The sequence below is a fragment of the Oryzias latipes genome, chromosome 9 (assembly GCF_002234675.1).
Source record: "Oryzias latipes chromosome 9, ASM223467v1".
NCBI lineage: Eukaryota > Metazoa > Chordata > Actinopteri > Beloniformes > Adrianichthyidae > Oryzias > Oryzias latipes.
The window spans coordinates 725,923-752,827 of record NC_019867.2 but is presented as its reverse complement, the minus strand read 5'-3'; the positions used below and the strand labels follow the sequence as shown (position 1 = coordinate 752,827).

The following is a 26,905-nucleotide window of genomic DNA, read 5'->3' as shown; positions in this document are numbered from 1 at the left end:
TATACAGGCTAGTAAGGACTGAGAGCTTGCTCCAAAACCAGGACCTCACAAACACACAAACACCTCCACACAGCTGGAAATGAGCTGTTAAGCTACAAACTGGTAAAAGCATCTTTGCTTAGTGTATTTGTCTGCAGTCCTGATAAATGAATAAACTCAACTAAACCTCCTGACGTTTGGAAGACCCTGCAGCTTTTCTTACTCAGGAGTTGAGACAGAAAAATAGAAATTTACTGATTTATCATAATACTTTTACTGTAAAAATAAGTATTTGTATTTTATTGGCAAAAATCAGCTCTCTTTGAGCTTTCATTCCCAGAACTTCAAGCGTTGTTCACTAAACCTTTGCTTATGTTCTCAGCTGTTTTTCATCATCAAACTGCTTTTCTACCTTATTCTGCATCTTTTCTGTTCACCACTTGATCAGGACTTAAGCTGGTGGTTGTTTTCTTGTTTCATCATTTTCTGGAGAAAATGTATTTTTTCTAAAATGACTTTTGCAGCTTTATCAACTAAAGAAAAGAATCTTATATTTAAAGTTCTTATGTTTCTTAAAGACACAGGAATTCATCAGTGAACAGTTTCTGCCAGAGAAAAAGGTCAAATGGTGGTTTCCTCCTCATGACCTCCAGCCGCTCGTCTTACCATGACAGGGAAGATGATGGCGGCAACGGTGGACTTGAGGATCCAGAGCAGAGCCAAGCAGAGCACCTGGATGAAGGTGAAGAGGTGGACCTTCCTGAGAGGAACGTGCCGCAGGTAGATCAGGTCCGGCTGGTGTTTGGCCGGCATCAGCAGCAGCTTCAGGCGGTCCATGAACTGCAGACACAAAAACAAGTGAGGGTCAGGAGGAGCCGCCATGCCGCCGCCCATCAGATCTGGATGGAGAAGCTGCAGGTGGAGGTGATGCGAGCGGCTCTTTACAAAGCAGCTGTTAGTCCATCCTTCAATTTGGTCACATGATCACAGTCTAGCTCCTAATTATTCACAAAAAATAAATAAATAAAACCCAGAAAATAAATATCAAGTTCTTTTTCTTTTATTTAAATCCCTCATAGCTGAAATTTGTAGCTGCAGCCGTTTTTTTCCCCACAGAAAGCTGCTGCTCACAGAGCAATACGCCTGTAAATTAGTGAGGGTTTCCTACAATCAGAATGAAGTTGGTTCGTTATTTCATTAGTTCAGCATTCGTCTGACAGTTTCTGGTATTGTTTACATAGTTTCTCTGTTTGAAGACTTAAATCAATTCTGAAGCATTTTATTTCTGTTTCCAAATCTTCCTGAAGCATCTCAGATCAGGAGAAGTGAAAGGTTCTCTGATTTCCTCACCTGCACTCCGTTCAGAGAGGCCACCCCCATGTACAGGAAGACGCCGTACAGCACCGGCATCGGGATGAACTGGGAGGAACAGGACAAGGAACCAGAACACAGAATCAGGAACCCAAATCATTCTCTCTATGAATCCATTCCAAAGGTTGATGTTCTCCTAAAGCCCCGGGACAGACCGCCCCTTCCCTCACATGAGCTGGGATAGGCTCCAGCAACCATGTGACCTGAGAGGGACTCAGCGGGTTCAGACTATGGATGAATGTTCTTTGAAAGGTTTAAATGGTTCTGCAGAGAAAACGTTAGGTATCAAATCCTTTGTCTGAAGTCTGCATCTGATTTCCTGTTGGGTCTGCTTTGCTCCATGTTTGGATTCAGTTTCATAAAAACACAAATTCCATGTTCTGAGGTTGAAGCACTAAGCTGCCGATCATTAATAAACCGCATTGAGAATTTTTTAAGTATAAATTCCTTAAATGATGTTTTTTTCGGAGAAGTCGGTCTGTGTTTGTTCTGTGAACTGAAAACTCTTCACCATAGTTATCAATAAAGTTCTGTCTTTTGAATAGAGATAAAACCTTCTTTCTCATTTCAGACCCAAAATGTTCACGGAGGACTTTCTCCATCCTGGGACCAGAGACCGTCTGTCCGGTTCAGTGTTTTCTGATGGTAAACTGGACGTTTGTCCAGAACAGGACTGTTCCTTCAGAGCTCTGCAGCCACGTTTGCATCGTCTCACTGATCACCTTCAGGATGGGAGACATGAAGACGGACAGGCCGGTCAGGATGAAGACCAGCACTCCCGTGACCCTCTGCTCCCTGCAGACACAGCACAGAAGAGGAATGTCAGAGCAAACAAAAGACAACCATGTTCTGCACTTCTGACGTCTGTAGAGCGGGATGTCCAGGTTCTCCCGGAGGTCGGGGTCACAGCTGCGTCTGTTGGCTCAGCTGACACGTCGGGAGGCTGAAGGTCCGGCTGGAGTCACGCAGAGGTGAACCTCCATGACACAACAATATGTTATCGTCCATTATTAAGCATCAAAGGTGGAGAACATCCATGTTATCTGAGTGACTCAAAAAGCAGGATGGGGGGTTGCTCCACAGCAGATGTTTGGTGAATCCCACACAAAGATGACGGCTTTGATGGAACCAAGAACCTCCTTCAGACTGAGATGGTTTAATCCCAGTCTGCCCTGCAATCAAAGAATCTTCACTTTCAATGCTTTGATCGGCTCTAGTCCTGGTAATTGATCTTTTTTCTGATCACTGCGGGTCTCAATGCTGATCTTTTCAGATCTTTCAGGATTCTCACTTTCAGGTACTCCATTCTGCACAAGTTACTACGGTTATATTTGTCTCTGTGATGTTAAAGGTCATTGACTTGTCGACATTTATTTTATAATCCCATAAATCTGATATTTGAAAGAAAGTAGGAAGTGATCAATAAAGCAGGAGGTCATCTGCAAAGAAAACAGTCATGGTTTGATTGGATGAAGGATCTGGGATTCAGGTTTTCTATGGGCTCACGGAAGCTAAAGACCAGACTTTGTTCCTGGTTTTTCCTCTGATTTTGTCACGGTTTCAGTTTCTTTACTTTTGTGTTCTGGTTCTCTTTGGTTTTCTGTCATGTTTTGAGTTCAGTTTCCTGTTTTATTTTGAAAGGTTTCCTGTTCCGTTGTTGTTTCGAGCTTTACTTTTGGTCCCCATCTGCCCTCATTGCTTTACCTGTGTCTCGTCTTGTCTGTGTGTATTTCAGTCCTGCTCCATTTTATGCTCTTCCCAGGTTCCTGCGTAGTTTCCAGTTGTTCCATCTGCTCTGCAGATGGTTTGTGCTTTTTCTTTAGGTTATTAAAGTTCCTGTTCCCCTGGAACCTTCTCCTCCTCTCTGCGCCTGGGTGCTTCCCTCATTCCCACACGGAACAGATTCTCTCATCTCATGACTTAGTTTGTGACTTTGGGTTCATTTTTTTAGGGTTTAGTTTCAGAATATTATGGGATGGTTTCAGTTTTCTTCGTCCCCCACCATAAAACCGTACAAAAGTTTGCCGTAACTTTTCCCGACTCCACGATAAAAAGAATCTAAGATTTTAAAATATCAGGTTTGTGTCAGAATCAGGAAAACCTTTATCAACCTCATCACCTTATTTGAGGGGGGGGGGTTCATTTGATTGACATAAGACTTTCCAGTTGTGAGCTACTAAAAGACACGGGGGCGTGGTCCAGGGACTGGGGGAGGAGGGGTTTCCATCCAGTCATTTACTGTTGGAGGGGGGATGACAGTAAGACTGCAAACCAGAGGGTCACATGACCACAGCGGTTGACCACCTCATGCGTCTGCGCCTCAGACCCGAACCCGGCCAAAAGAGCAAGAGGACATCAGTTCCTCCTACCTCACGCCCAGGAACTTGGGCTGCTCTCCAGGAGCCGATGTTTCCGTCTCCATCTTCAGACTGTCGATGTGAGCGATGGAGATGACGGTGGCAGCAACGTACCACGGCAGACCCATGAAGGAGCAGACCACCAGCAGGACCGCCACCCAGAACAGGTCCAGATGGTAACCCGCTCCTTTCTGGAGCAGAGGAGACGCAGATGTTCTGATGAGCGGACGCAGAAGCTGCAGAAGCTGCAGAAGCTCTGCTCTGCCGTGAAGACGTCAGGCCTCACCTTCAGCTTGTGCTCCTTCCTGTTGACGATCACAGCCGTGATCTGCTGGTCCATAAACAGCAGAATGGTGACCAGCAGGGCAGGAATGGACGCCACCAGGTACACCCACCAGGGGTTTCCTCCAAACGGGGGCACGAACCAGCCCCGGTTTGGACTGGTTGGCTGAGAACGAAAGCAGACCTTACAGGCTGGAAGGAGTTTCTTCCTTTCCTAATGGACCCGCTCAGAACTTTGTGGACTCACCTTGAACTCACTTGGCACAATGAGTTTGGGAGTTTCCACTCCTACCAGCATATCGACTCCACAGAAGATGAGGATGGCCAGGATGATGGCAAAGTCACTGATGAGTTTCCTCACCTGGACAGAAGAACCCAGACCGCTCTTCATTTTCAGCCCTGAAGCTGTCAGAATACGGACCTGTTCTACTGAAATGGGTCCAGTTCTAGTCTGGCTTGGGTTTGTCGGATCACTCACTGTGGTGGGGAAGAAGGGGCTGGTTTTGAACTTCTTCAGAGCCATGGAGCAGGTGTAGGTACCAAAGAAGAGGATGAAGGACATGAGGGTGACGTCTGGGACAAACTCGCAGGCCTTCCCCACCAACTCCCCCCTGTACTTCAGGCAGTCTGTCTTTGTGAGGGACGACCACGTGGCGTTCAGCGGCTGCACACAGATGGAAGCAGTAAAGTCCACCTTCTAGGACCTCTACAGTTCAGCTCAGAAGATAAAGATGAGTATCACGATGACAGAAGAACGTGGGACTTTTCACTTCTGGGAAACGTTTACAGGTTTTCCCAAAAGACTCGGACTAAAGTCCTGCAGCTCTGACAATGTGTAGCCAGAGGGAGTCCAGTCATCCTCCCACAGCCAGAGGCTTAACCGAGACAACAAGCGCCGTGTATCATTAACCGCCATTCCAGCTCAGCGTTGACCTCCTTGGACACTCACCAAGCCGGTGTTGTTCCAGTACCAGACGGACATACTTTCTGAAGCGTCAAGGAGGATCCCCGTCTCGTTTTCTGCAAAATACCAACAGAGTTTGGGATGAAGGTGGCGCTCAAAGACCTTTGCAGGAAAAGTTCTCATTTCTCTGATTAAAAAACAAAATGATTCAGCAGAAAATGAGAAGAATTTCAGAAATTAAATCACAAAAAAAACACAATCCTAAAGATGCAAAAAAGGTTCCAGATTTCTGCTGCAGCTATTAATTAACTAATTCAGACTAATAAACTAATTAACTAAGCAGCAAAGCTCAGCATGTGACCTTGGTTCACCCCCCACCCCCACCCCCTCATAATGAAACAGATTCTTGGAAAATGTCTTGATTTCAGGCCAAAACAATGTCAATCCGTTCAGAAGCGAAGGGTGAATCACCTAGGATGGTGGGCGCCATGCACAGACAGTCGTACTGAGTGGCGTAGTCCATCCTGTAGTCAGAGTTGATGGGGTAGTGGTGGGATAACTTCAGCATCTTCTTGAAGGCATCGTAGATAAAAATGAAGCTGATGAGGCAGGAGAAGCCCTCCTCTGTGAAGCGAGTGAAGTATTTCACCAGGAAGCTGGCGTCTGTGGCCACCAGCGCCAGACAGAAGAACGCCGACCACAAGCCGATCCACAGTCGGAACTCCATGTAGTCGAAGTCGTTATCTCTGAGGAGAGGAAGAGGCGTGAGCACTTCCTCACGTTAGGCAGGTATAACACCTTCTGCTGAAGCAGACTTTTGGTAGCACAGGGGCCTGAAGTGGCCTCTAACAGCCAGCAGGGGGCATAGTTGTGAGGGGAAAAAAACATTTGCATACTGTTACAAATCTACTTCTTATTTGTTACTAAAGATTTTGAGCCGACCTGCAACACTTCCTGTTTTAAAAAAACGAGACGTTGCTACGTTTGCAGCTTAACAATGATAAAAGACCAAGAAAATGATGAAAATGTTTCTTTTTTCTACATTTGGCTTTTTCTTGGCACAAGACCCTTTGACATTAGAGCTTTAGCTACAGTGTTGATGTTGATGTCTATGGACCATCATAACTCTTTAACCATTAAAGAGCCTCTATCATCTAAAATCAACTCTTTGAGCTTTTAAGTCTATTATTATGTTCATTCCTCACTAAAAACATTATTTATTTATTATTATTTATTTAGGTATTTTGATTCGTTCACGCATGTCTGAGTATTCCTCGAAAAGTCTACAGCCCCTCCCAATCCATGAAAATGAGTGGGTTCTCACATTGTGACGTCACAAAATGAGGAACCGCCCTTCCAGGAAGAGTCTGCGCTGCTAGACACGCCCACTTTCTCAGTGGAGCTAGTGGTGATCGGCTAAACGCTTTCATTTCATCTGCACAACATCCATCTTTGTAAAAGTTCCGATGTTCTTTGTTTTCGTGGGAGAAACGCAGACACGCTGCCGAGGCCGGCTCTAGGATGACATCATGAAATGGGCGGCACCCACATGGAGAGAAAGGCGGAGCCTCAGAGATTGAGTTGTGTTACGGCTGGGAAAAAAGGCTGTTAAAAATAACTCTGATTTCATTAAAAAATCATTCTTGAGTGTGCCAAAGGTAATATTTGATAATATATATGGATATAGTTTATTATAAAAGGCTTAAGAAAGCAAGGAAAGTCATTTGAACTGATTCTGAAGCTGCTTTTCTCTGAGCCAGAATTTGTTGGAACTATTGCGTAAATGGTTGAAGAGTTACGGAAGCTCAAAGATCGTGTGATATTTGTCTGTTGCCAGCTACATTTCTGCTGCAAAAGGATTCGTCCTTCAGCGCCATAACTTTATCTTCAAAGTTGACATTTTCTTCAACCTTCAGTTATTCTGAGGCGGAGAAAAGCAGCTTTCACGTCGTTCTTTTCTAGGTCCAAAGCGTGCGTCCGGTGTTTACGTGTTAAAGTGTTGTTCCATAGACCTGCATGTGTACCTGCTAAAGTTGAAAAGCAGCCGTTCAAACACCAGAACCGGACCAGTGCTGCTGAGGATGGTCAGCGGCTGGCCCGCCAGCAGACAGAAAACTCCGCCTGTGATGGCCGTGCCCAGAAAACTCTCCAACACCCCCTGCAGGGAAAAGACCCAGCAGGTTCCTCAGACAAATCCAATCCGGGCCTCGGAGGGTCTGAGAGCGTCAGTCCCCGCCTCACCTGCATGTTCTCTGTGGCGTCCCCCAGCAGGCCGCCAAAGGTGATGGCGTTGGTTACAGTTCCCAGGTAAATGAAGAGAGTGGCTGACAGGGCCTGGATGTGAAAGCCATCCGTGAAGTCGCTGATGAAGAAAGGCGCTTTTCTCTTGATGTCCAGAATGAGACCTCCACAAAACCTGCCGGTGAATGAAAGGCACCGGTCGGGAACGTTACAGGAACCAAAAACTGAAGACCTTCTTTTCTTCACCACTGAAAATGTTTACAGGCTGAGAAAAAAAGGCTCAAAAATGCATTCAAAAGGCTAGAAAGATAAATGATGCAAAATGGTTCTGAACATTTTTGATCTTGAATTTAATAACGGTTTTAAGATTCTGGGATGGAAGTCCTCCATAACCTTCCAGATGTTTGATTGAAGCTCTTTTTGCTTCAAAAATACCAAAACGTTTAAAAATGAACCTACAGAGATTCCTCCTTTATCTTCCCTAGCAGAAGATACACTGGAACAGACTGAAACTCCGCCCACAGCAGAAGATACACTAGACCAGACTGAAACTCCGCCCACAGCAGAAGAAACACTGGAACAGACTGAAACTCCGCCCACAGCAGAAGACACACTGGACCAGACTGAAACTCCGCCCACAGCAGAAGATACACTAGACCAGACTGAAACTCCGCCCACAGCAGAAAAAACACTGGAACAGACTGAAACTCCGCCCACAGCAAAAGATGCACTGGACCAGACAGAAACTCCGCCCACAGCAGAAGAAACACTGGACCAGACTGAAACTCCGCCCACAGCAGAAGAAACACTGGACCAGACTGAAACTCCGCCCACAGCAGAAAAAACACTGGAACAGACTGAAACTCCGCCCACAGCAGAAGACACACTGGACCAGACTGAAACTCCGCCCACAGCAGAAGATGCACTGGACCAGACTGAAACTCCGCCCACAGCAGAAGACACACTGGACCAGACTGAAACTCCGCCCACAGCAGAAGATACACTGGACCAGACTGAAACTCCGCCCACAGCAGAAGAAACACTGGACCCTCTGGTACAACCTGGAGGTTTAATACGTCTCTGTTAAAGGACCAGGAATTTCTTGAATTCTTTAAAAAAGAGTGGGCAACCTTCTTAGACTTCAATAATACTCCAGACATCCCACCGTGCGTTCTTTGGGAAACAGCAAAGGCAGTCATGAGAGGGAAAATCATTTCTTATTCAACGCACAAAAAACGCAAAGAGAAAGCAGATTTATTAGAATTAGAAAATAAAATCAAAACCCTGGAGACTGCTTATGCTGCTTCTGCACAGGAACACATTCTGAGAGATCTGAAAAATTTAAAGCTGCAGTTAAATGACATCATTAATAAACAAACACAATTTCAAATACAAAGGCTACGACTTGAAAGATTTGAAAACTCTAATAAATCTGGCAAATTTCTGGCTAATCAGCTTAAAATTAACAGAGAAAAATCATCAATCACCTCTATTATGGACCAAACAGGAAATGTCACCCATGACCCGGTCAAAATTAATAACGCATTTGAAAACTTTTATAAAAACCTGTACACACCGCAGATCAATCCGTCAGAGCAAAGTATTGACTCATTTCTTAATAATGTAAACCTACCCAGGCTAAATGAGGATCAAATCACAAACTTAGATTCTCCGCTCTCGCCGTCTGAACTTCATGAAGCTCTGTTACTTATGCCCAATGGTAAAGCACCAGGGCCTGACGGCTTTCCTGCTGAGTTTTATAAAGAATTCTGGGAACAACTGGCACCAACATTTTATAAAACTGTCACATCTATTAATGAGAGCCAATCAATGCCACCTAACATGAACTCAGCCAACATAATTCTTCTTCTAAAACCAGACAAAGATCCCAATAGTCCTTCAAGCTATCGCCCTATTTCTCTAATCAATGCAGATGTAAAAATTATCTGCAAAGCACTAGCACAGAGAATAGAAAAAATCACTCCTCACATAATTCACTTCGACCAGACTGGATTCATCAAAGGCAGACACTCGGATGATAATGTCCGTAGACTAGTTAATATAATAGACTTTGCCACCATTGAAAACCAGGAAATGACGGTACTATCGCTGGATGCTGAAAAAGCCTTTGACAGAGTTAATTGGAAGTTCCTTATTGCTGCCCTCCAGAAGTTTGGTTTTGGAGAAGCATTCATCAATTGGATCAAAATATTATATCACAACCCCAATGCATCAGTTAGAACTAATAAACAGACTTCAAACAGGTTTTTTCTTGGAAGAGGAACCAGACAGGGCTGCCCACTCTCTCCTTCTCTTTTTGCTATATTCATTGAGCCTTTAGCTGCAGCAATAAGACAGAATGAGAGCATTATAGGAATAAAAACCAAACACAGCCATCATAAAATTAGTCTTTATGCGGATGACATATTACTGTTTTTAAGGAATTTACATTCTGTAAATGAAACAGCAATGATCATAAATGAATTCTCCTCCATATCAGACTATTCCATTAATTGGAATAAGTCTGTTTTATTACCACTCAACAGGAATATGGAACAAAGACTCACAATTCCAGTTAAAACAGGAAATATCAAATATCTGGGTATCTACTTTTCCCCCAAACTATCAGAACTGGTGCAGCTAAACCACACCCCATTACTGAAAAGCATACAGGACGATCTAACACGCTGGACCAACCTGCCTTTGTCCCTTATGGGCAAGGTAGCCACGGTTAAAATGAAAATCTTACCCAAGGTTAATTATCTCTTCTCAATGATTCCCACACAACCGCCATTAAAATGGTTCAAAACATTAGACTCATCCATATCAAGCTTTCTATGGAACAACAAACCTGCAAGAATTAGTCTAAAAACTTTAAAATCTGCAAAAAACTGTGGAGGATTAGAATTACCTAACTTCCACAAATACTTTCTTGCAAATAGATTACAATACATCTTAAAATGGTTAAAAAATAATCCAGAAACCAACTCATGGTTAGACTTGGAACAGGCGTTATGTGGAAAGATCAACCTGTCACAGCTACCATTTATTAGCCAAACAGTTAAAAAACAGGATTGTTTCAAAAGCATTAATATAAATGCCACCTTAACAGCCTGGTGGGAATTTCTCAAAATATCAAAATCATCAATTCAACCGTGCAAAATGACACCCATCTGGAACAACCCGGACATCCTTATTAACAAAAAAATGATTCACTTCCCAGCTTGGCAAGCAGGGGGCATAAAACAACTAGAGCACGTAATTATTGATAGAAGATTCATAACCCCCCAGGAACTTCAAGACAAACATGGAATAAATAACTTCTTGGAATATCAGCAACTTAAATCAAGTATTACTAAAAAGTATAAAATTAAAGACGACGATTTAAAGCTACCAGATGTAGTTACCACTCTGATTAATTTTTCAATGAATAGAACTCTCTCCAAAATATACAAACTTTTATGTAATTTAGATAACAATATTGCCCTTCCAACAAAAAAATGGGATGCAGATTTGAGCATCAGCACAGATGAAAGCTTCTGGTCAGAACTTTGTCTAAACACCTTTAAACTGACAAAAAGTCCAAATCTGCAGCTAATCCATCTCAAAACTCTTCACAGAATTTACTACACTGGACAGAGGATGTTCAAGATGGGTCTCAGTAACTCAGACATTTGCGAGCACTGTGATAATAATCTACCCGACAGCTACATGCACGCACTGTGGTTCTGCACTCCTGTCCAGGCTCTCTGGCAGCAGGTATGTGCCGATTTATCAGTCTGGCTTAAGGTTTCAATCACTGCCTCACCGTCACTTTGTGTGCTTGGTGACATGAGTGCCATCGATATAGAAGAAGGATTAGCTTCTATCATTTTCATAACTCTTTGTATTGCCAAAAAAACTATTTTAATAAATTGGAAAAACAAGAAAAATATAAACATAAGTCAACACAGAAATCTGCTGTTTGATCATATCAGCTTGGAAAAAATGTCAGCCCAAAGCTCAAGTAACTTTGAAAGAATTCAGTCTCTCTGGTCTCCTGTGGTTGACTCCATGACTTAGGGGGTGGGGGGCTTGGTCGTCGCTGCTCCATGCCCTTCTGCCGTGGTTTGGGGTGGGGGTCGGGGCTTCCGGTGCCTGGCGGGGGCGGTGGGGGGCTCCGTTGGTCGGGGGGTCGGGTCCGGTGCCTGGGTGGGGCGGGCTGGGGCGCTGCGTGGTCCTCTGGGCTTGGGTGTGGGGGTGCGTGGTGGGGGGGTGGGGTGGTGGTCTGGCTTGGCTTGGGGGGGTGGTCCCTTTGCCTGTGCTGGGGGGGGTTGGCGGGGGGCCCTGCTCGGGTGGGGGGGGCCCAGCGGCGCCGGATGGGCTGCCCATCTGCACCTGGGGCTGGGATCGGCCCTTCCCTGGCTCTGGGGCGGGACGGGACGACCCTCTCGGGGCCCCCGGTCGCTCTGGGTGTCACCCGCTTCGGCTGCGGGGTCTGGGGTGGGGTGGGGTGGGGGGCTTGTCGGCCCTGTCCTGTGGGGGGGCGTTCTGGGGGGGAGGGGGGGCCCATTATTAGTACGGGTCGGGGGGGCTAGCGGGTCGAAGTCTCCGCTGAGGCAATCAGTGGTTGCCTCGGCCGGTTGGCCTCCTCGGTCCCGTCGAGGCCTGACCAGAGCTCTTCTAGGGCCGGCGTCTGGGGGTGGGGGCCTGGGCTTGCTCCGGGGGGGGGCGACGCTGGCTCCTCTCTCTCTGTGTGGGGTGGGTGGTGCCGGGCCTGGGGTGTCGGCGCCTCCGGGGGTGGGCCCCTGGGCTGGGTGGCCCTGGCCCCTTTGCTGGGGGTGGGCTGGGGGACGGCTGTTTGACCACCGGGGGACAGTCTACCAGCTGTCCCCAACTTACCCCCTTCCTTATATAACCTCATATTAGGGTGAAGGGGTGGGGGGTCTAGCCTGCGATGCGCCTTGGGGGGGGGCTACTTGGGAGTGGCCCCCCTCCTATGGTTGCCGTATGGAGTGGGCCCCCCCTCTTTCGGTTTTATTTGCACCTTAGACATGTAGGGTCCTTGGTAGGGGGGGTGCTTGGACATCACTGCAAGCAAGCAGCAGATGTCCTCCTGGCACCCTACCCGCCAATTTTAACCGCACCTTAGACATTTAGGGCCCCTTGGTGTGGAGGGTGAGGGGACATCACTGTGAGTAATCAGGAGATGTCCCCTTAGTGCCCTACTCGCCAATTTTAACTGCACCCCCCTTAGTACACACACCCCTCCCCCTTCAATATATACATTCAAACATAAACACACACACATGCACACAAACACCCTCTCAAACACCCATACACGCACACACATTTTACAAGGAAGGTGGGACCTGGGTCCATCTGTCCCCTACCCCTTCCCTGGTGGGGGGTGCGGGCCCCTTGGCGATGGCGGCCGTGTCCCTTGGGTGCCGGCTCCCTGGGCCCGGCGGTGCTCTCTCCGCACGGTGGGGGGGTTCATATTACACCTGAGCCGGGGGTGTTCGTGTCCCTGGGGGGTGGGTCCTGGTCCTTGCCCCTGGGCGCTGGGCCCCGCCAAACTTCCAACATGGCCGAGCCTGGTCGGGCCATATTTATAACATCCCTTGTGGGCCGCCCTTTTTTCCCCGGGGTTCCCCCCTCCTGGGCGGGGGCGGCGGGCCCCTGCCTTGCTCCTACCTGGACCAACCGTGGGCCAGGTGGGTGGCTGCCTGGAGTGCGGAGCGGGTCTCCCTTGGGGGGTCCTGGCTCGTACCTGGGGTCGGGGCGGGGGGATGCCCGGAACTCCTGGGTGGTGGTGGGGTGCTCGTCTGGGGCTGTGGGCGTCCCTCTCCGGTGGGGCCCTGCGTTGGGCTCTTCCGGCGCGGCGGGGGGCTGCTTTCCTGGCTGGGCTGGGGCGGCGCTCTCTTTCCCTCTGCGCCTCCCTGCTCTCTGGCTCTGGGGGCCTCGCGGCGGTCCGGCTGGCCCTGGCCTGGGTGGCGGTCTTGGTCGCCCGGGGGGCGGTTGTTCCCTGCCTGTTCCCGTGTGGCGTTGGGGGAATTCCGGCTGCCGCTGCTGCTGCGGCGGGGGTATGGGTGTGGGGGTGGCTGGGCGCTCCTCCTCCTTCTTTTCACATTCCACCATCCATTTTAGAAGAACATAAACACTCACCTGAGCACAGGTGTTAGCTCACCTTTGCACTAATAGTTTGCATGATTGAATGAATGAAAGATTTCACACTAGTTGGTTTAAAGGCATAGGTATGCGTTCGTGAACACTATCTGTTTTGTGTGCATGTTGACATGTGGACATTTTTGCGGCTAGCAGGTGTGTTGATAATATTTGAGTGTGTGTGAAAAGGCCCCGCCCTTTTTGTACTACATTTGAACCGTACCGTAACGATAAACAACCAGTAAACCTGTCTGCTCTATGCTGCTTCATGGTCTTACCCCCCTTCCCCTCCTATTATCACCCTCCTACCCCCCCCTCTCTCTAACGTCCCTCTCTCTTCTTCCCCTCTTTCCTTTTCCGTCCGGTCCAACACCAAAGATTTTCAAACATGATTGAAATTAATAAATTTTGGCCTCAATTACAAAAGGGGTTTATTCAGACATACCTTTGGTTTGTCTGAAGATGAATAACCCCTCTTGTTAAAATAAAATATGTCCAACACAAGAGGCCCTCAGCTCTCATCTGTTTGCCTAGCTGTTGGACAGGACAAGTTAAAAAAAAAAAAAAAAAAAAAAAAAAAAGAAGAAACACTGGACCAGACTGAAACTCCGCCCACAGCAGAAGACACACTGGACCAGACTGAAACTCCGCCCACAGCAGAAGATACACTAGACCAGACTGAAACTCCGCCCACAGCAGAAGAAACACTGGACCAGACTGAAACTTCGCCCACAGCATAAGATACACTAGACCAGACTGAAACTCCGCCCACAGCAGAAGACACACTGGACCAGACTGAAACTCCGCCCACAGCAGAAGATACACTAGACCAGACTGAAACTCCGCCCACAGCAGAAAAAACACTGGAACAGACTGAAACTCCGCCCACAGCAGAAGACACACTGGACCACACTGAAACCCCGCCCACAGCAGAAGATGCACTGGACCAGACTGAAACTCCGCCCACAGCAGAAGATACACTGGACCAGACTGAAACTCCGCCCACAGCAGAAGATACACTGGACCAGACTGAAACTCCGCCCACAGCAGAAGAAACACTGGACCAGACTGAAACTCCGCCCACAGCAGAAGACACACTGGACCAGACTGAAACTCCGCCCACAGCAGAAGATACACTGGACCAGACTGAAACTCCGCCCACAGCAGAAGACACACTGGACCAGACTGAAACTCCGCCCACAGCAGAAGATCCACTGGACCAGATTGAAACTCCGCCCACTGCAGAAGACACACTGGACCAGACTGAAACTCCGCCCACAGCAGAAGACACACTGGACCAGACTGAAACTCCGCCCACAGCAGAAGATACACTGGACCAGACTGAAACTCCGCCCACAGCAGAAGACACACTGGACCAGACTGAAACTCCGCCCACAGCAGAAGACACACTGGACCAGACTGAAACTCCGCCCACAGCAGAAGAAACACTGGAACAGACTGAAACTCCGCCCACAGCAGAAGACACACTGGACCAGACTGAAACTCCGCCCACAGCAGAAGATACACTAGACCAGACTGAAACTCCGCCCACAGCAGAAGACACACTGGACCAGACTGAAACTCCGCCCACAGCAGAAGATACACTAGACCAGACTGAAACTCCGCCCACAGCAGAAGAAACACTGGACCAGACTGAAACTCCGCCCACAGCAGAAGACACACTGGACCAGACTGAAACTCCGCCCACAGCAGAAGATACACTAAACCAGACTGAAACTCCGCCCACAGCAGAAGAAACACTGGAACAGACTGAAACTCCGCCCACAGCAGAAGACACACTGGACCAGACTGAAACTCCGCCCACAGCAGAAGATACACTGGACCAGACTGAAACTCCGCCCACAGCAGAAGACACACTGGACCAGACTGAAACTCCGCCCACAGCAGAAGACACACTGGACCAGACTGAAACTCCGCCCACAGCAGTAGAAACACAGGACCAGACTGAAACTCCGCCCACTCCAGGTGATACACTGGGCCAGACTGAAACTCCGCCCACAGCAGTAGGAACACTGGACCAGATTTAAACTCCGCCCACTGCAGAAGACACACTGGACCAGACTGAAACTCCGCCCACAGCAGTAGGAACACTGGACCAGATTGAAAAACCGCCCACCTCAGAAGACACACTGGACCAAACTGAAACTCCGCCCACAGCAGTAGGAACACTGGACCAGATTGAAACTCCGCCCACTGCAGTAGAAACAGTGGACCAGACTGAAACTCCGCCCACAGCAGAAGATACACTGGACCAGACTGAAACTCCGCCCACAGCAGAAGACACACTGGACCAGACTGAAACTCCGCCCAAAGCAAAAGATACAATAGACCAGACTGAAACTCCGCCCACAGCAGAAGAAACACTGGAACAGACTGAAACTCGGCCCACAGCAGAAGACACACTGGACCAGACTGAAACTCCGCCCACAGCAGAAGATGCATTGGACCAGACTGAAACTCCGCCCACAGCAGAAGACACACTGGACCAGACTGAAACTCCGCCCACAGCAGAAGATACACTGGACCAGACTGAAACTCCGCCCACAGCAGAAGAAACACTGGACCAGACTGAAACTCCGCCCACAGCAGAAGACACACTGGACCAGACTGAAACTCCGCCCACAGCAGAAGATACACTGGACCAGACTGAAACTCCGCCCACAGCAGAAGACACACTGGACCAGACTGAAACTCCGCCCACAGCAGAAGATACACTGGACCAGACTGAAACTCCGCCCACAGCAGAAGAAACACTGGACCAGACTGAAACTCCGCCCACAGCAGAAGACACACTGGATCAGACTGAAACTCCGCCCACAGCAGAAGATACACTGGACCAGACTGAAACTCCGCCCACAGCAGAAGACACACTGGACCAGACTGAAACTCCGCCCACAGCAGAAGATACACTGGACCAGACTGAAACTCCGCCCACAGCAGAAGAAACACTGGACCAGACTGAAACTCTGCCCACAGCAGAAGATACACTGGACCAGACTGAAACTCCACCCACAGCAGAAGACACACTGGACCAGACTGAAACTCCGCCCACAGCAGAAGAAACACTGGACCAGCCTGAAACTCCGCCCACAGCAGAAGATACACTGGACCAGACTGAAACTCCGCCCACTTCAGGTGATACACTGGACCAGACTGAAACTCCGCCCACAGCAGTAGGAACACTGGACCAGATTGAAACTCCGCCCACAGCAGAAGACACACTGGACCAGACTGAAACTCCGCCCACAGCAGAAGATACACTGGACCAGACTGAAACTCCACCCACAGCAGAAGACACACTGGACCAGACTGAAACTCCACCCACAGCAGAAGAAACACTGGACCAGCCTGAAACTCCGCCCACAGCAGAAGATACACTGGACCAGACTGAAACTCCGCCCACTTCAGGTGATACACTGGACCAGACTGAAACTCCGCCCACAGCAGTAGGAACACTGGACCAGATTGAAACTCCGCCCACAGCAGAAGACACACTGGACCAGACTGAAACTCCGCCCACAGCAGAAGATACACTGGACCAGACTGAAACTCCGCCCACAGCAGAAGATACACTGGACCAGACTGAAACTCCGCCCACTTCAGGTGATACACTGGACCAGACTGAAACTCCGCCCACAGCAGTAGGAACACTGGACCAGATTGAAACTCCGCCCACAGCAGAAGACACACTGGACCAGACTAAAACTCCGCCCACAGCAGAAGACACACTGGACCAGACTGAAACTCCGCCCACAGCAGTAGAAACACTGGACCAGACTGAAACTCCGCCCACTCCAGGTGATACACTGGGCCAGACTGAAACTCCGCCCACAGCAGTAGGAACACTGGACCTGATTTAAACTCCGCCCACTGCAGAAGACACACTGGACCAGACTGAAACTCCGCCCACAGCAGTAGGAACACTGGACCATATTGAAACTCCGCCCACTGCAGAAGACACACTGGACCAGACTGAAACTCCGCCCACAGCAGTAGGAACACTGGACCAGATTGAAACTCCGCCCACTGCAGTAGAAACACTGGACCAGACTGAAACTCCGCCCACAGCAGAAGATACACTGGACCAGACTGAAACTCCGCCCACAGCAGAAGATACACTGGACCAGACTGAAACTCCGCCCACTTTAGGTGATACACTGGACCAGACTGAAACTCCGCCCACAGCAGAAGACACACTGGACCAGACTGAAACTCCGCCCACAGCAGTAGGAACACTGGACCAGATTGAAACTCCGCCCACTGCAGAAGACACACTGGACCAGACTGAAACTCCGCCCACAGCAGAAGACACACTGGACCAGACTGAAACTCCGCCCACAGCAGTAGAAACACAGGACCAGACTGAAACTCCGCCCACTCCAGGTGATACACTTGGCCAGACTGAAACTCCGCCCACAGCAGTAGGAACACTGGACCAGATTGAAACTCCGCCCACTGCAGAAGACACACTGGACCAGACTGAAACTCCGCCCACAGCAGAAGACACACTGGACCAGACTGAAACTCCGCCCACTGCAGTAGAAACACTGGACCAAATTGAAACTCCGCCCACTGCAGGTGATACACTGGACCAGACAGCAGAAGATACCTTCAAATGTAGCAGGAAGCTCTTGCATGCAGAGCAGAAGGCACGAGGCCTCAGGGACGATCCTGCTGTGTCTGGACTGAGGAGCCGGTACCAAACGTTCTCTGAGCTCAGAACCAAAGCCGCGATCTCCTGCAGTGAAGCATGTTATGCAGCTGCTGATGCGGCTTTAGGAAGTCAGCACAGAACCCTGAAGACTCACTTCTGCTTCATCTTCACTGCAGCGTAAAACAGGAACTTTCTCATCTCTGAAGATAGGATCGGGTCTGACTGACCCTGGGTCCCGTCAACCCGCTTCCACAGACCCACCTAACCTGCAGCTCCGCACAACTGAATCCACACTGTGACCAAACACCCTGATGTGCAGAGCCCTCCTGATTCCAGACACCGTTTTTGGAGGAACACCAGCCAGCCTGCGGTTCAGTCCTCCAACAGACCAAAGGAAGGCCCTAATGAGACACGAGGTTCAAACACAGAACCTGCTCTGAGGAGCTCCGCCCCCAGACACTGATGGTTTCTTCCTCCAGACCGTTTGACAGAGGAAAAGCCGTTTCCTTGGAGACGGGATGCTGACATCACATTCTAAACCAATTTTTCATCCCGACTTCATGACACCAACGTTCATACCTGCCGGTCTTCTCCAGCTCGTCCCCTATGGCGTGGCCCCCTCCTCCATGACCCCCATCACGAGGCATGTCTCCATTCATCTGAGAATCTCCTCCAGCGTACATGTTTTTCCTAAAAGACCAGAAGTTTGTCAAGATTTCATCTCTAGAATCCTGTGATGTCAGTCAAATATGGGATTTCTGACGATGACCTGCAGTTACGCAACGTTAAGCTATAAACTCTGCAGGTGGGTGCCCCCCATCTCCCACCATGATGCATTAGGAGATTAAATAGCCTGATTGATCAGCGCTCTCAAACGTGCTTCATGTTAAACCTGTGACACCTGAACCTGCAGCGGCTGCACTGCACAGACGTTAAGGCACATCTGTGCAGACGCAGATGGATCTTGCAGTCAGGACTTCTGGGATCCGTGTGCAGGTCACAGCTGAAGCCTGGTGTGAATGACAGCGTTCCCTTGCTATGTGGAGGTTCACCTTTCATGGTCTCGCTGTTTCCTAGATTTTTTTTCAGTGTAGTTTTGGGTTCCTTAAATTTACAGTGCAGTCTTCTCCGTCCTGATTGGCTGCAGGCCTTGCCAATCGGTCTTGATGTTTCCGGTACAGAATGTTTTCTAAATCGACTCAAATCTTTGATCGGATCTTTGCTTTTACTCTAGAATCCTATTTTTCCATGAAGGTTTGAACTTTAGTTTAAACGGGAGAAAAAATGTTCGTGTCTGACAGAAGTGGATGAAGTTTTAGTGAGGAGCTTTACCGCCTTAAAACACCCAGAATCCAACTTCATGGATGTCATGGATCACAGGTTATTACGGAGCATAACTCCCGTGGTAAACGAGGAAACACTGAACGACAGGAAGACCATCTAACAAACATTTACTTCTGTCTTCTTAAGGTTCTGGAATCATCAGAGACTCTGAGGCTGTTTTACTACAACATCACTCAGGTGATGCCGCAGTGGTAACTCAGCCCCTCCCACAGCCAGTTGAATCTGAATTCATTGACTTTTGCCGTCGTGGCTGCAGCTGCAGCTGCAGCTGCTTCATTTGTTCTGAATATTTGGACTTTTCTTTCATTTTAAATGTGATCCGATGAAAGTAGAACTTTCTGTAGACGTTGGTGAGCCATGTCAGAAGAATGACTTGATCATAGGACGAGTCTGAATCCCTGATGACGCCGTGACGTCACGCTTTCGCCACAAAGGTGAAACATTGTTTTAGTTGTAGATTTTCTTTTTGAAATAAGGAACGTCTGTTTGTACATGAGCAGATTATGATGCAGTTACCATGGCGGCGGCGGTGACTTCATATGGACATGTGTTTTATCGTCCTGAAGTTTGTTTGTCAGACACATTTTTCCGGTTCTGGTCATAATGACAGAAATCTGGACCTTTTATCAGAGGAGGGGAGGCTTTTGGGAGGTTCTATCCGGATGGTCGGGTCCCACTCCCCAGGAGGAAGCACGATCACTTCGTCCAGGAACTCGTCGATCCCGGCGAGCAGGTCCTGCCTGTCCTTGGCCTTGTACGCGATGTCGTGAAAGACCTGCCCTCACACACAAAGCAGAGGAGTCAGCAGCAGAGCACGCAGGCCCAGCAGGCAGTGAACCGTAGCATCAGATTACCCAATGAGGGAGCAGTGACATCATACCAACGCCACGCATGAATAAGCAAACCCATCTAATCTCCCAAAAGCTCTGCAGAGGACCATCATTGTGTCCATTTAATCAGCTCACAGTCAAGCAGCTGACAGAGTTTCAGTCCACAGTCTGGGTCCAGACCCGAAATGTGGTCAGACCAAACTGGAGCAGTTGGAGACAGATCTGAGACCAATCTGAGACTCTGGTCTGAGGAGACGCCTTTCTGCCGTCAGCAGTTTGCTGCATCATTCTCCATTTCTGACCGTGTGATCAGCGGCAGCAGACCAAAATACTGACTCATGAAAGGTCCTGCAGCAGAGCAGCAGAGCCACCTCCACCCAATCTGAACATTAAAACGAGCTCTGGTGGCTGCTTCCACAGTTTGCATGGTAGCTCCGCCCCCTGACTGGTGCTATCTATGTGGTGGTCAGAGCTGCTCAGCATTAGTATTTGGTGTTGGTGACCTTCAGTGAACTACAGACCAGAGAAGTGGCTCATGCTGGTCTTTGGTGCAGCTTCTCCTTCCTGCACCTGCAGACCAACAACCAAAGCTCCAGACAACCTGACCGCCGCACAGCATCTGTCAATCATTTCTGTTCACCCATCACCTCTGCGTGTTCTCTGCATGTGTGTGGAACGGCCATGACCCTGGGGTCTAACCCTAACCCCTGAGCTGAGACCGTTTGAGCTTTAGAGTGACTGCAGAGAGGATGGAGGAGGAGGAGGAGGAGCCTGAACTGTCCTGCTAACCTCCACGCCTCCAACACCAAAAACATTCCATCAAATCCAGCTTCCTCCCCCAGTTCAGGATGTGGAAAAGCCCAAACCTCGTCCGACATCAGCGTGGCGATGGCCCTGCCGATCTCGTGGTAGGACTTGGCTTTGCCCTTGGGTCCCAGCAGGATGAACAGAAACCTGAAAAGGAGCAGAGTTAGTGCGGGGCGGCCCAGTTTCTGAGCACGCTCAGTGATGCAGGGAAAGAAAAGAAGCAGTAAAACTTTATCAGTGTATCTGAGTGGAAACACCACAGTGTCCTTCATTCGTTTCCTTCATAAACTCCAGATTGTCGCCATAAAACAGTAAAGACGCATTTAACGATGCGAGAACAGAAACGTTATACTTTTTGGTTCATGTCTGCGGCTTCTAGAGCGGCTAGACTCTTAACGGTTGGGTCTTAAAGGAAAACCTCCAGTAGCCCCCCCTAATGGCGGTTCTAGTTCTGGAACGAGGGTTCTGGCGAGCACCTTGTGGGAACAGGAACCTCGGTCAGGGCGCCCAGCATCACCGCCTGCTGCAGACGAACAAACGCCACGAAGGGAGCGTCCAGGAAGTCCACCTCCCCCACCAGCACATTGGAGGCCTCTGCGTCTCTGGGCAACTTCTTCATGAACTTGTTCCTCAGCTGAAAGCACAAAGCAGACGCCCTTAAATGTGACCTTCACAGCAGCAGAGACCTGTCTTCCCCAAAGGAGCGCCGTCAAACCGGACAGCGCCTTTCAGAGCAAATACCAAACCACCAGGACGCCGCTGTGTCCTCAGGAGCCGGCGTATTTCTCTCTGACAAGGTCAAAAGGGGAGGCGGGGCCTCCAGAAGCCCGGGAACATTTTCCATCCCACCTTTTCCTGCAGCGCTCGTCTTGTTTGACTTTTCAGGAGGATCTAGTGAGCCAATCAGGACGTCACATCTGCTAAGGCTTTTCCAGTTTGACAAAGTCCTGACTCAGATGAGTTCTGTTCAAGTTCTGCTCACAAAATCGAACCGTTCTAGAGCGTGAATGTTCTCCTGGTCCCAGCTCGCTCTGTCCAGATGTTTAACCGTCACAGCAGATCGGCGCCAGACTGCTCTGAAGCAGGAAGTGATTGTTCCCTGAACAAAGAGAGCGCAGCAGAACGACCAAACGGACTCCTGGTCCAAACAGACGTGCTCAGTCCATCATCATCATCTTCTAAACGCAGCTCAGCTTCTGTCCAAGTTTCTTTTTTAAACGTTTTCTAACCGTTAGATTCCTCCGATGGAACAAGTTCATGAAAACAAAAAGACTTAAACGTCAAAAAAGCCGCAGTGAACCTCCAGAGCTTCAAACCTTCTGATCTTACAGGAGACTGCCCTGATTCCTGTTGGGATCTGCTGATACCTATTATTAATTATTGTCAGTTCTGTAACTCCAGATGTCATAAACAAGCAGAAACAATGTGAAAAGACCGAAGATCTGATCAAACAAACTTCAGGAGATTCCTGCTTCTTGTTTTGGTTTTCTCACTTTTTTCCTTGTCTATGTTATTGAAAGTCAATATCAATGATTATAATTCATAAAGTAAATCATATGTTTTGTCAAAAATAGACATTGGTAGCAGCTTCAAAGCTTTTTGTGGCCATTTTTTTAACAGTTTGAGGGAATTTGAACTGTTTTTTGTTTATTTGCTAACATGTTGTAACATAAAGTATATTAGAACATATGATGGTGTATATTGAGGCTTTTTGATAAATCATTTTTGTATAATATTTCATCATTTTGCTTTTTTAATCTTCTTTTAGTGTTTTCACGTTTGTTGGGTTTATCTCCAAAACGCTGATGCAAAATGCAAATAGTGTAGTTTTCATGTTTATTTTGAAATAGTGTAGGTCAGGTGCTGTACTGACGGATGGTTGGTTGGTTGAATCCGGTATGGTACACATCGAGCCCCCACCCCCCACCCCCGGCCGTCAGGGTCCCTCTGAACCCGTGGACTCACCTGATCCTTCTCCGGTTTGTCGGAGATGTCGTTCAGGCTGCTGGAGGCCAGGTTCCGGTGGGCCGTGGTGGGACTGTCTGTGGTGAGAGAGCAGCCGAACTTTTAGACCCGCTCATGGAGACAAAAGAACCTTGAGGGTGGAGGGAGGCAGATCTGCAGGAAATGACAGTGGACCGGACATTTCCAGGATGGCTCCTGCTTGTTTTCTATTCTGATTCTTCAGCAAACGTCTGATTTGGATTTTGTGCCGTGGTGTTTTGTGTTTCCGGAGCCTCTTTAGATTCCTATGATGAGCTTCAGGGAATCCTGAGGCATTACATTTAGACGGGAATAAAGCTGAATGTCCGCGCCGCAGACAACAGCAGGAATTGAACTCTGTTCGGTTTTTTAGCGCTTCACTTTAACAAGAACTCTGCAGATTATAGCAGCTTCCGTGTCGCCTTCACTTCTGCTTTATACTTCAGAATTCTTTTAAACTTCTGTTTTTTAGGTTATCTTTCTAAATTAGACGTGGTACATTATTGACGATGCAGGTTAGCATAAAACATTCCCTAATTTTAGACCAATCCCGTGTTTTAACTGACATGTTGTTATGTTTGTTCCTGACACCACGTCATCAAACAGGAATACTTGAGAACTACTTGAGAACAGGAATACTTCTGCAATACCACACCTTGACTCTAGGTGGCGCACTACACACAGATGGAATGTTTTGTCTACAACCTTTGTCCAAATTCCCTCCCGTCTTGATAAACCCTCTGAGTCCCTATAGTCCGGGAACATCCAGTCTCCTGGACACGAGATTTCTCACCACGGCGCAGATTTTTCCAGAGAAACCAAAAAATATGAAGATGTTACAAAGACTATGAATGATTCCACTGGAGAAAACTTGGAGAATTTATAAAAAAGAAGTTTTCATACTTTTTTCTTAATAACTAGGGGATAAAACACAATGCATTGTGGTCTGTATTCACCATTTTTGGTAAGTATCGATGCATATTGGTTTTTTGCAGAGACTTCTGGGAAACTTTCAGAGCTCTGGATTTTGGAATTGAATTAGTTAGTTCAAAAGGGGCCCAAGTCCACAATTTTTCAGAATAGAGATATTATATGTTCTATGGTCTTCAAGGGAAAAACTATCTGATTATTTGCAATAAAGTCCCAAGTCCGTTGTAATGTATTGACTATGGTTGACATTTAAAATGCATTAAGCGTAAAATTCCTGGTCTTGGGCCTCTCTTGGATGGGTTTAGCTTTCTCCCATAGAAGGCAGCACTAGTTATCCAATATGGCAGCACCCCTGTTTAACTCAAGAGGGGTCCAAGTCCAGAGACTTTAGTTTGCTAGTCCTCTGAAATGATAAAAGTGAGCTGCTTCATATTCTAGCATTTGGAAGCTATGAACTGCTGCTAAATCTGGGTAAAGTATGAATCATTTGGTGTAGCCTCCCTTTAAGCTATGCAGTTAAAATCAGTTCCTGAAAAAACAAACCTCTTGGACTTGGGCCCCTTTTGAACTAACCCATTCAATTGAATATTTGGAAATTCAGAAAAAATGGTGCACTGAGTATAGTGGTAATTCAGACGCAAACAAAGTAGTTTTACTTAAGAGCAGTATTATTTCTCAATTTCATGAAGATTTTTTGTCGCTCCACTTTCACCTTTATGTTTCCATGGCAACGATTGAAGGGGTGGAGCCACTAAATTATAAATAGACTATCTTTGGAATTTTAGGCGGCACAAATAACGGATTTTTGGAAGTTAAGGGTGAACGTCAATCACAGACGCCTGAAGGGCGTTGAGCTTTAGCCGGAAAGCGAACGCTGATGCTGCAGCGCCTATTCGACAAAAGCGACGCTCTGCACCGGAGGGAGCGTGCATCCACCTGATGGAGGTCACTCCTCCGCTAAGTGCTTCCTCAGGAGGAGCAGGTGAGCGGGAACTCTGACTGATGATCTGCTGACTCCTCCTGACAGCAGCTGCACGTCTCGTCTCTGAGTCCAGGCCAGGAAAAGGTCCAAAACCTGCTGCCTCTGAAGCTTTCTGCACATCTGCCCCCTCAGCATTGTGGGTAATAACTTGCATGTCAGTGTGATGCAGCCCAGCTTTTCCCTTCACACCCAACCCCATCCCAGAGTCCTAGAAATGATCTGTGAAGGTTAATGGAGGGAGGTGTTAGCAGCTGCTGAACTTACTGAGCCAGTCCATACTGGCACTTCGTTGGTTCTGCAAGTCCTCCATTGAGATGTGACCTGACAGACAGGTCACCGAGTTCTCAAGAGGACTGCGGGCTTTGAGAGGCGGCAGCAGGTTATCGTCCAGGCAAGGCAGCAGGAGACAGACAAGAAAAGGAGAGGTGAAGCCCCCAGAAACCCCCCAGCAAAGACAGCAGCAGAAGAGCAAGGCTGTGAAAGGAGATGAGTGACCCCCCCAGGGTCAAACCAGGATCAGGAGGGCGCCGTTATCTTTACTGCCAGCTGATAACAGGCCTCGGTGTGGAGAGTTTCCATTCTCCGGATCATGGAAAGGTTTGACGATGGATTACAAACACATGCAGGTGCTCAAGGTGAAGCGGAGCAGCAGGTGTGACTTCCTGGGACTGTGGACGTCAGGTCGGGTTCGCTAACACGAGGAGGGAAAATGATCCAAATGACGTGACGGCAGACTAATCTAATCTGAGATTCAAACCCAGATTAAAGGCAAACGAGACTCGTTATGACCAACAGATAACAGATTTATCAGCCAAAAGAACAAGGTCTGGAGGGTTAAAGCAACAAACATCATAAACGGATAAAAATACAGCTGATAAAGGAAACTAGGAGAAGATTGAACTCATTTAGCAAGAACTATCGTCAATTCCACAGAACAACAGCTTTGGAACCAAAGAGACTGATCTAAAAAATCCCATCAGTTTCAGTTTTTTGGTCAATCCCTCGTTAACCACATTCGTTTGTCCCTCTTCCAGCCTTCGTTCCTTTATTGATAAATATGATCAGTTGATTCTGATCAATGATGCATCTGTGATCATTTAGTCTGTAACTCCATCGCTTTTATTCAGGGTTACCGTCAATGAAAGCAGAGAGAAACGCTCACAAACCTCCAAACAGGAATGTTGTTCATGCAGAAAAACCAAATCATTGCTGTGAATTTGAGCCGTGATCTGCTCACATCTGCAGAATCGACAGCATCTTTTTACACAATCTGTGGAGGGATGTTTATGCCACTACGTTGCACACAGAACTTTCTAAGTTGCAAATGAAAATATTAAACATTTGCTTTCAATTTGTTTTGTTCTTTTGCCTTCAAAATCTTTTTTTTCTTCAGATTTTTGTTCTTTTGCCTTCAAAAAGCTTTTTTGCGTTTGATGGCAGCTTTGTCACGGTAAACTGAAACTCCAGTGAGCAAAATCAAAGATAGGAAAAAAGCGAGATGAGACACATCGCATGTGAAAACATTTGTTTTGAAAGCAGATATTTAATATTTTCATTTGCAACTTAGAGTGGTGGCATAAATATCCCTCCATAAGAATCAGGACTTTGGTTCTGCAGGATGAAAGAGGAATGTTCTGCCAGAACTGTTCCATGTTCTAGAAGCATCAGTCTAGTCTGTGGACGGTGGGATTTGGTTATTGGATTAATGTGTTTTAATAGAAAGAACAAACTGCAGGTGTGAAGCAATGAGGTTCTGTTTCAGCCGGGTTCCACCCGTTCTGTCTGAGAACGGACACAGGTCCAGCCCGTCTGGAGGTCAGACGTCCAGCTGTGATTTGGTTGGAGGGTATTTTTCTACAAACTGCACCAAACTGGCTCAAGTATTACCGTTGTCCTGGTTGGAAAACAGCCTACTTGCACTGGAGACCGTTTTGCCGATGTCAGCCAGGGAGCGCAGGTTGGACTTCTTGGTCTGGTGGCGATGTTTCCGTAGCAACGTGTACATCACCTTGTCCTTCAGCTCTGGTTTCAGCTGGCTGATCTCGATCTGGTTGTCGGTAATCATTTCTGAGG

At 47.9% G+C, this 26,905-nt stretch overlaps 1 protein-coding gene across 4 annotated transcripts in view; it reads right to left on the bottom strand.

Moving 5' to 3' along the window:
* LOC101158338 (electrogenic sodium bicarbonate cotransporter 1) overlaps positions 1 to 26,905 on the bottom strand; it is a 62,702-nt gene that overhangs the window by 13,766 nt on the left and 22,031 nt on the right. For 2 of the 4 annotated variants that reach the window (XM_023958123.1, XM_023958122.1), the window contains exons 7-24: positions 26,720 to 26,899; positions 25,097 to 25,192; positions 22,903 to 22,979; positions 21,414 to 21,571; positions 20,997 to 21,084; positions 19,921 to 20,075; positions 18,536 to 18,646; positions 7,135 to 7,309; positions 6,918 to 7,051; positions 5,365 to 5,639; positions 4,939 to 5,009; positions 4,468 to 4,653; positions 4,237 to 4,350; positions 3,994 to 4,155; positions 3,720 to 3,898; positions 2,073 to 2,145; positions 1,330 to 1,398; positions 646 to 819 (exon numbers count right to left, since the gene is read on the bottom strand). In XM_023958123.1, the coding sequence (XP_023813891.1) occupies positions 646 to 819; positions 1,330 to 1,398; positions 2,073 to 2,145; positions 3,720 to 3,898; positions 3,994 to 4,155; positions 4,237 to 4,350; positions 4,468 to 4,653; positions 4,939 to 5,009; positions 5,365 to 5,639; positions 6,918 to 7,051; positions 7,135 to 7,309; positions 18,536 to 18,646; positions 19,921 to 20,075; positions 20,997 to 21,084; positions 21,414 to 21,571; positions 22,903 to 22,979; positions 25,097 to 25,192; positions 26,720 to 26,899 (2,477 nt within the window). The remainder of the gene's footprint in view (positions 1 to 645; positions 820 to 1,329; positions 1,399 to 2,072; positions 2,146 to 3,719; positions 3,899 to 3,993; positions 4,156 to 4,236; positions 4,351 to 4,467; positions 4,654 to 4,938; positions 5,010 to 5,364; positions 5,640 to 6,917; positions 7,052 to 7,134; positions 7,310 to 18,535; positions 18,647 to 19,920; positions 20,076 to 20,996; positions 21,085 to 21,413; positions 21,572 to 22,902; positions 22,980 to 25,096; positions 25,193 to 26,719; positions 26,900 to 26,905) is intronic. The other 2 variants (XM_023958124.1, XM_023958125.1) reach the window with 2 other exon arrangements.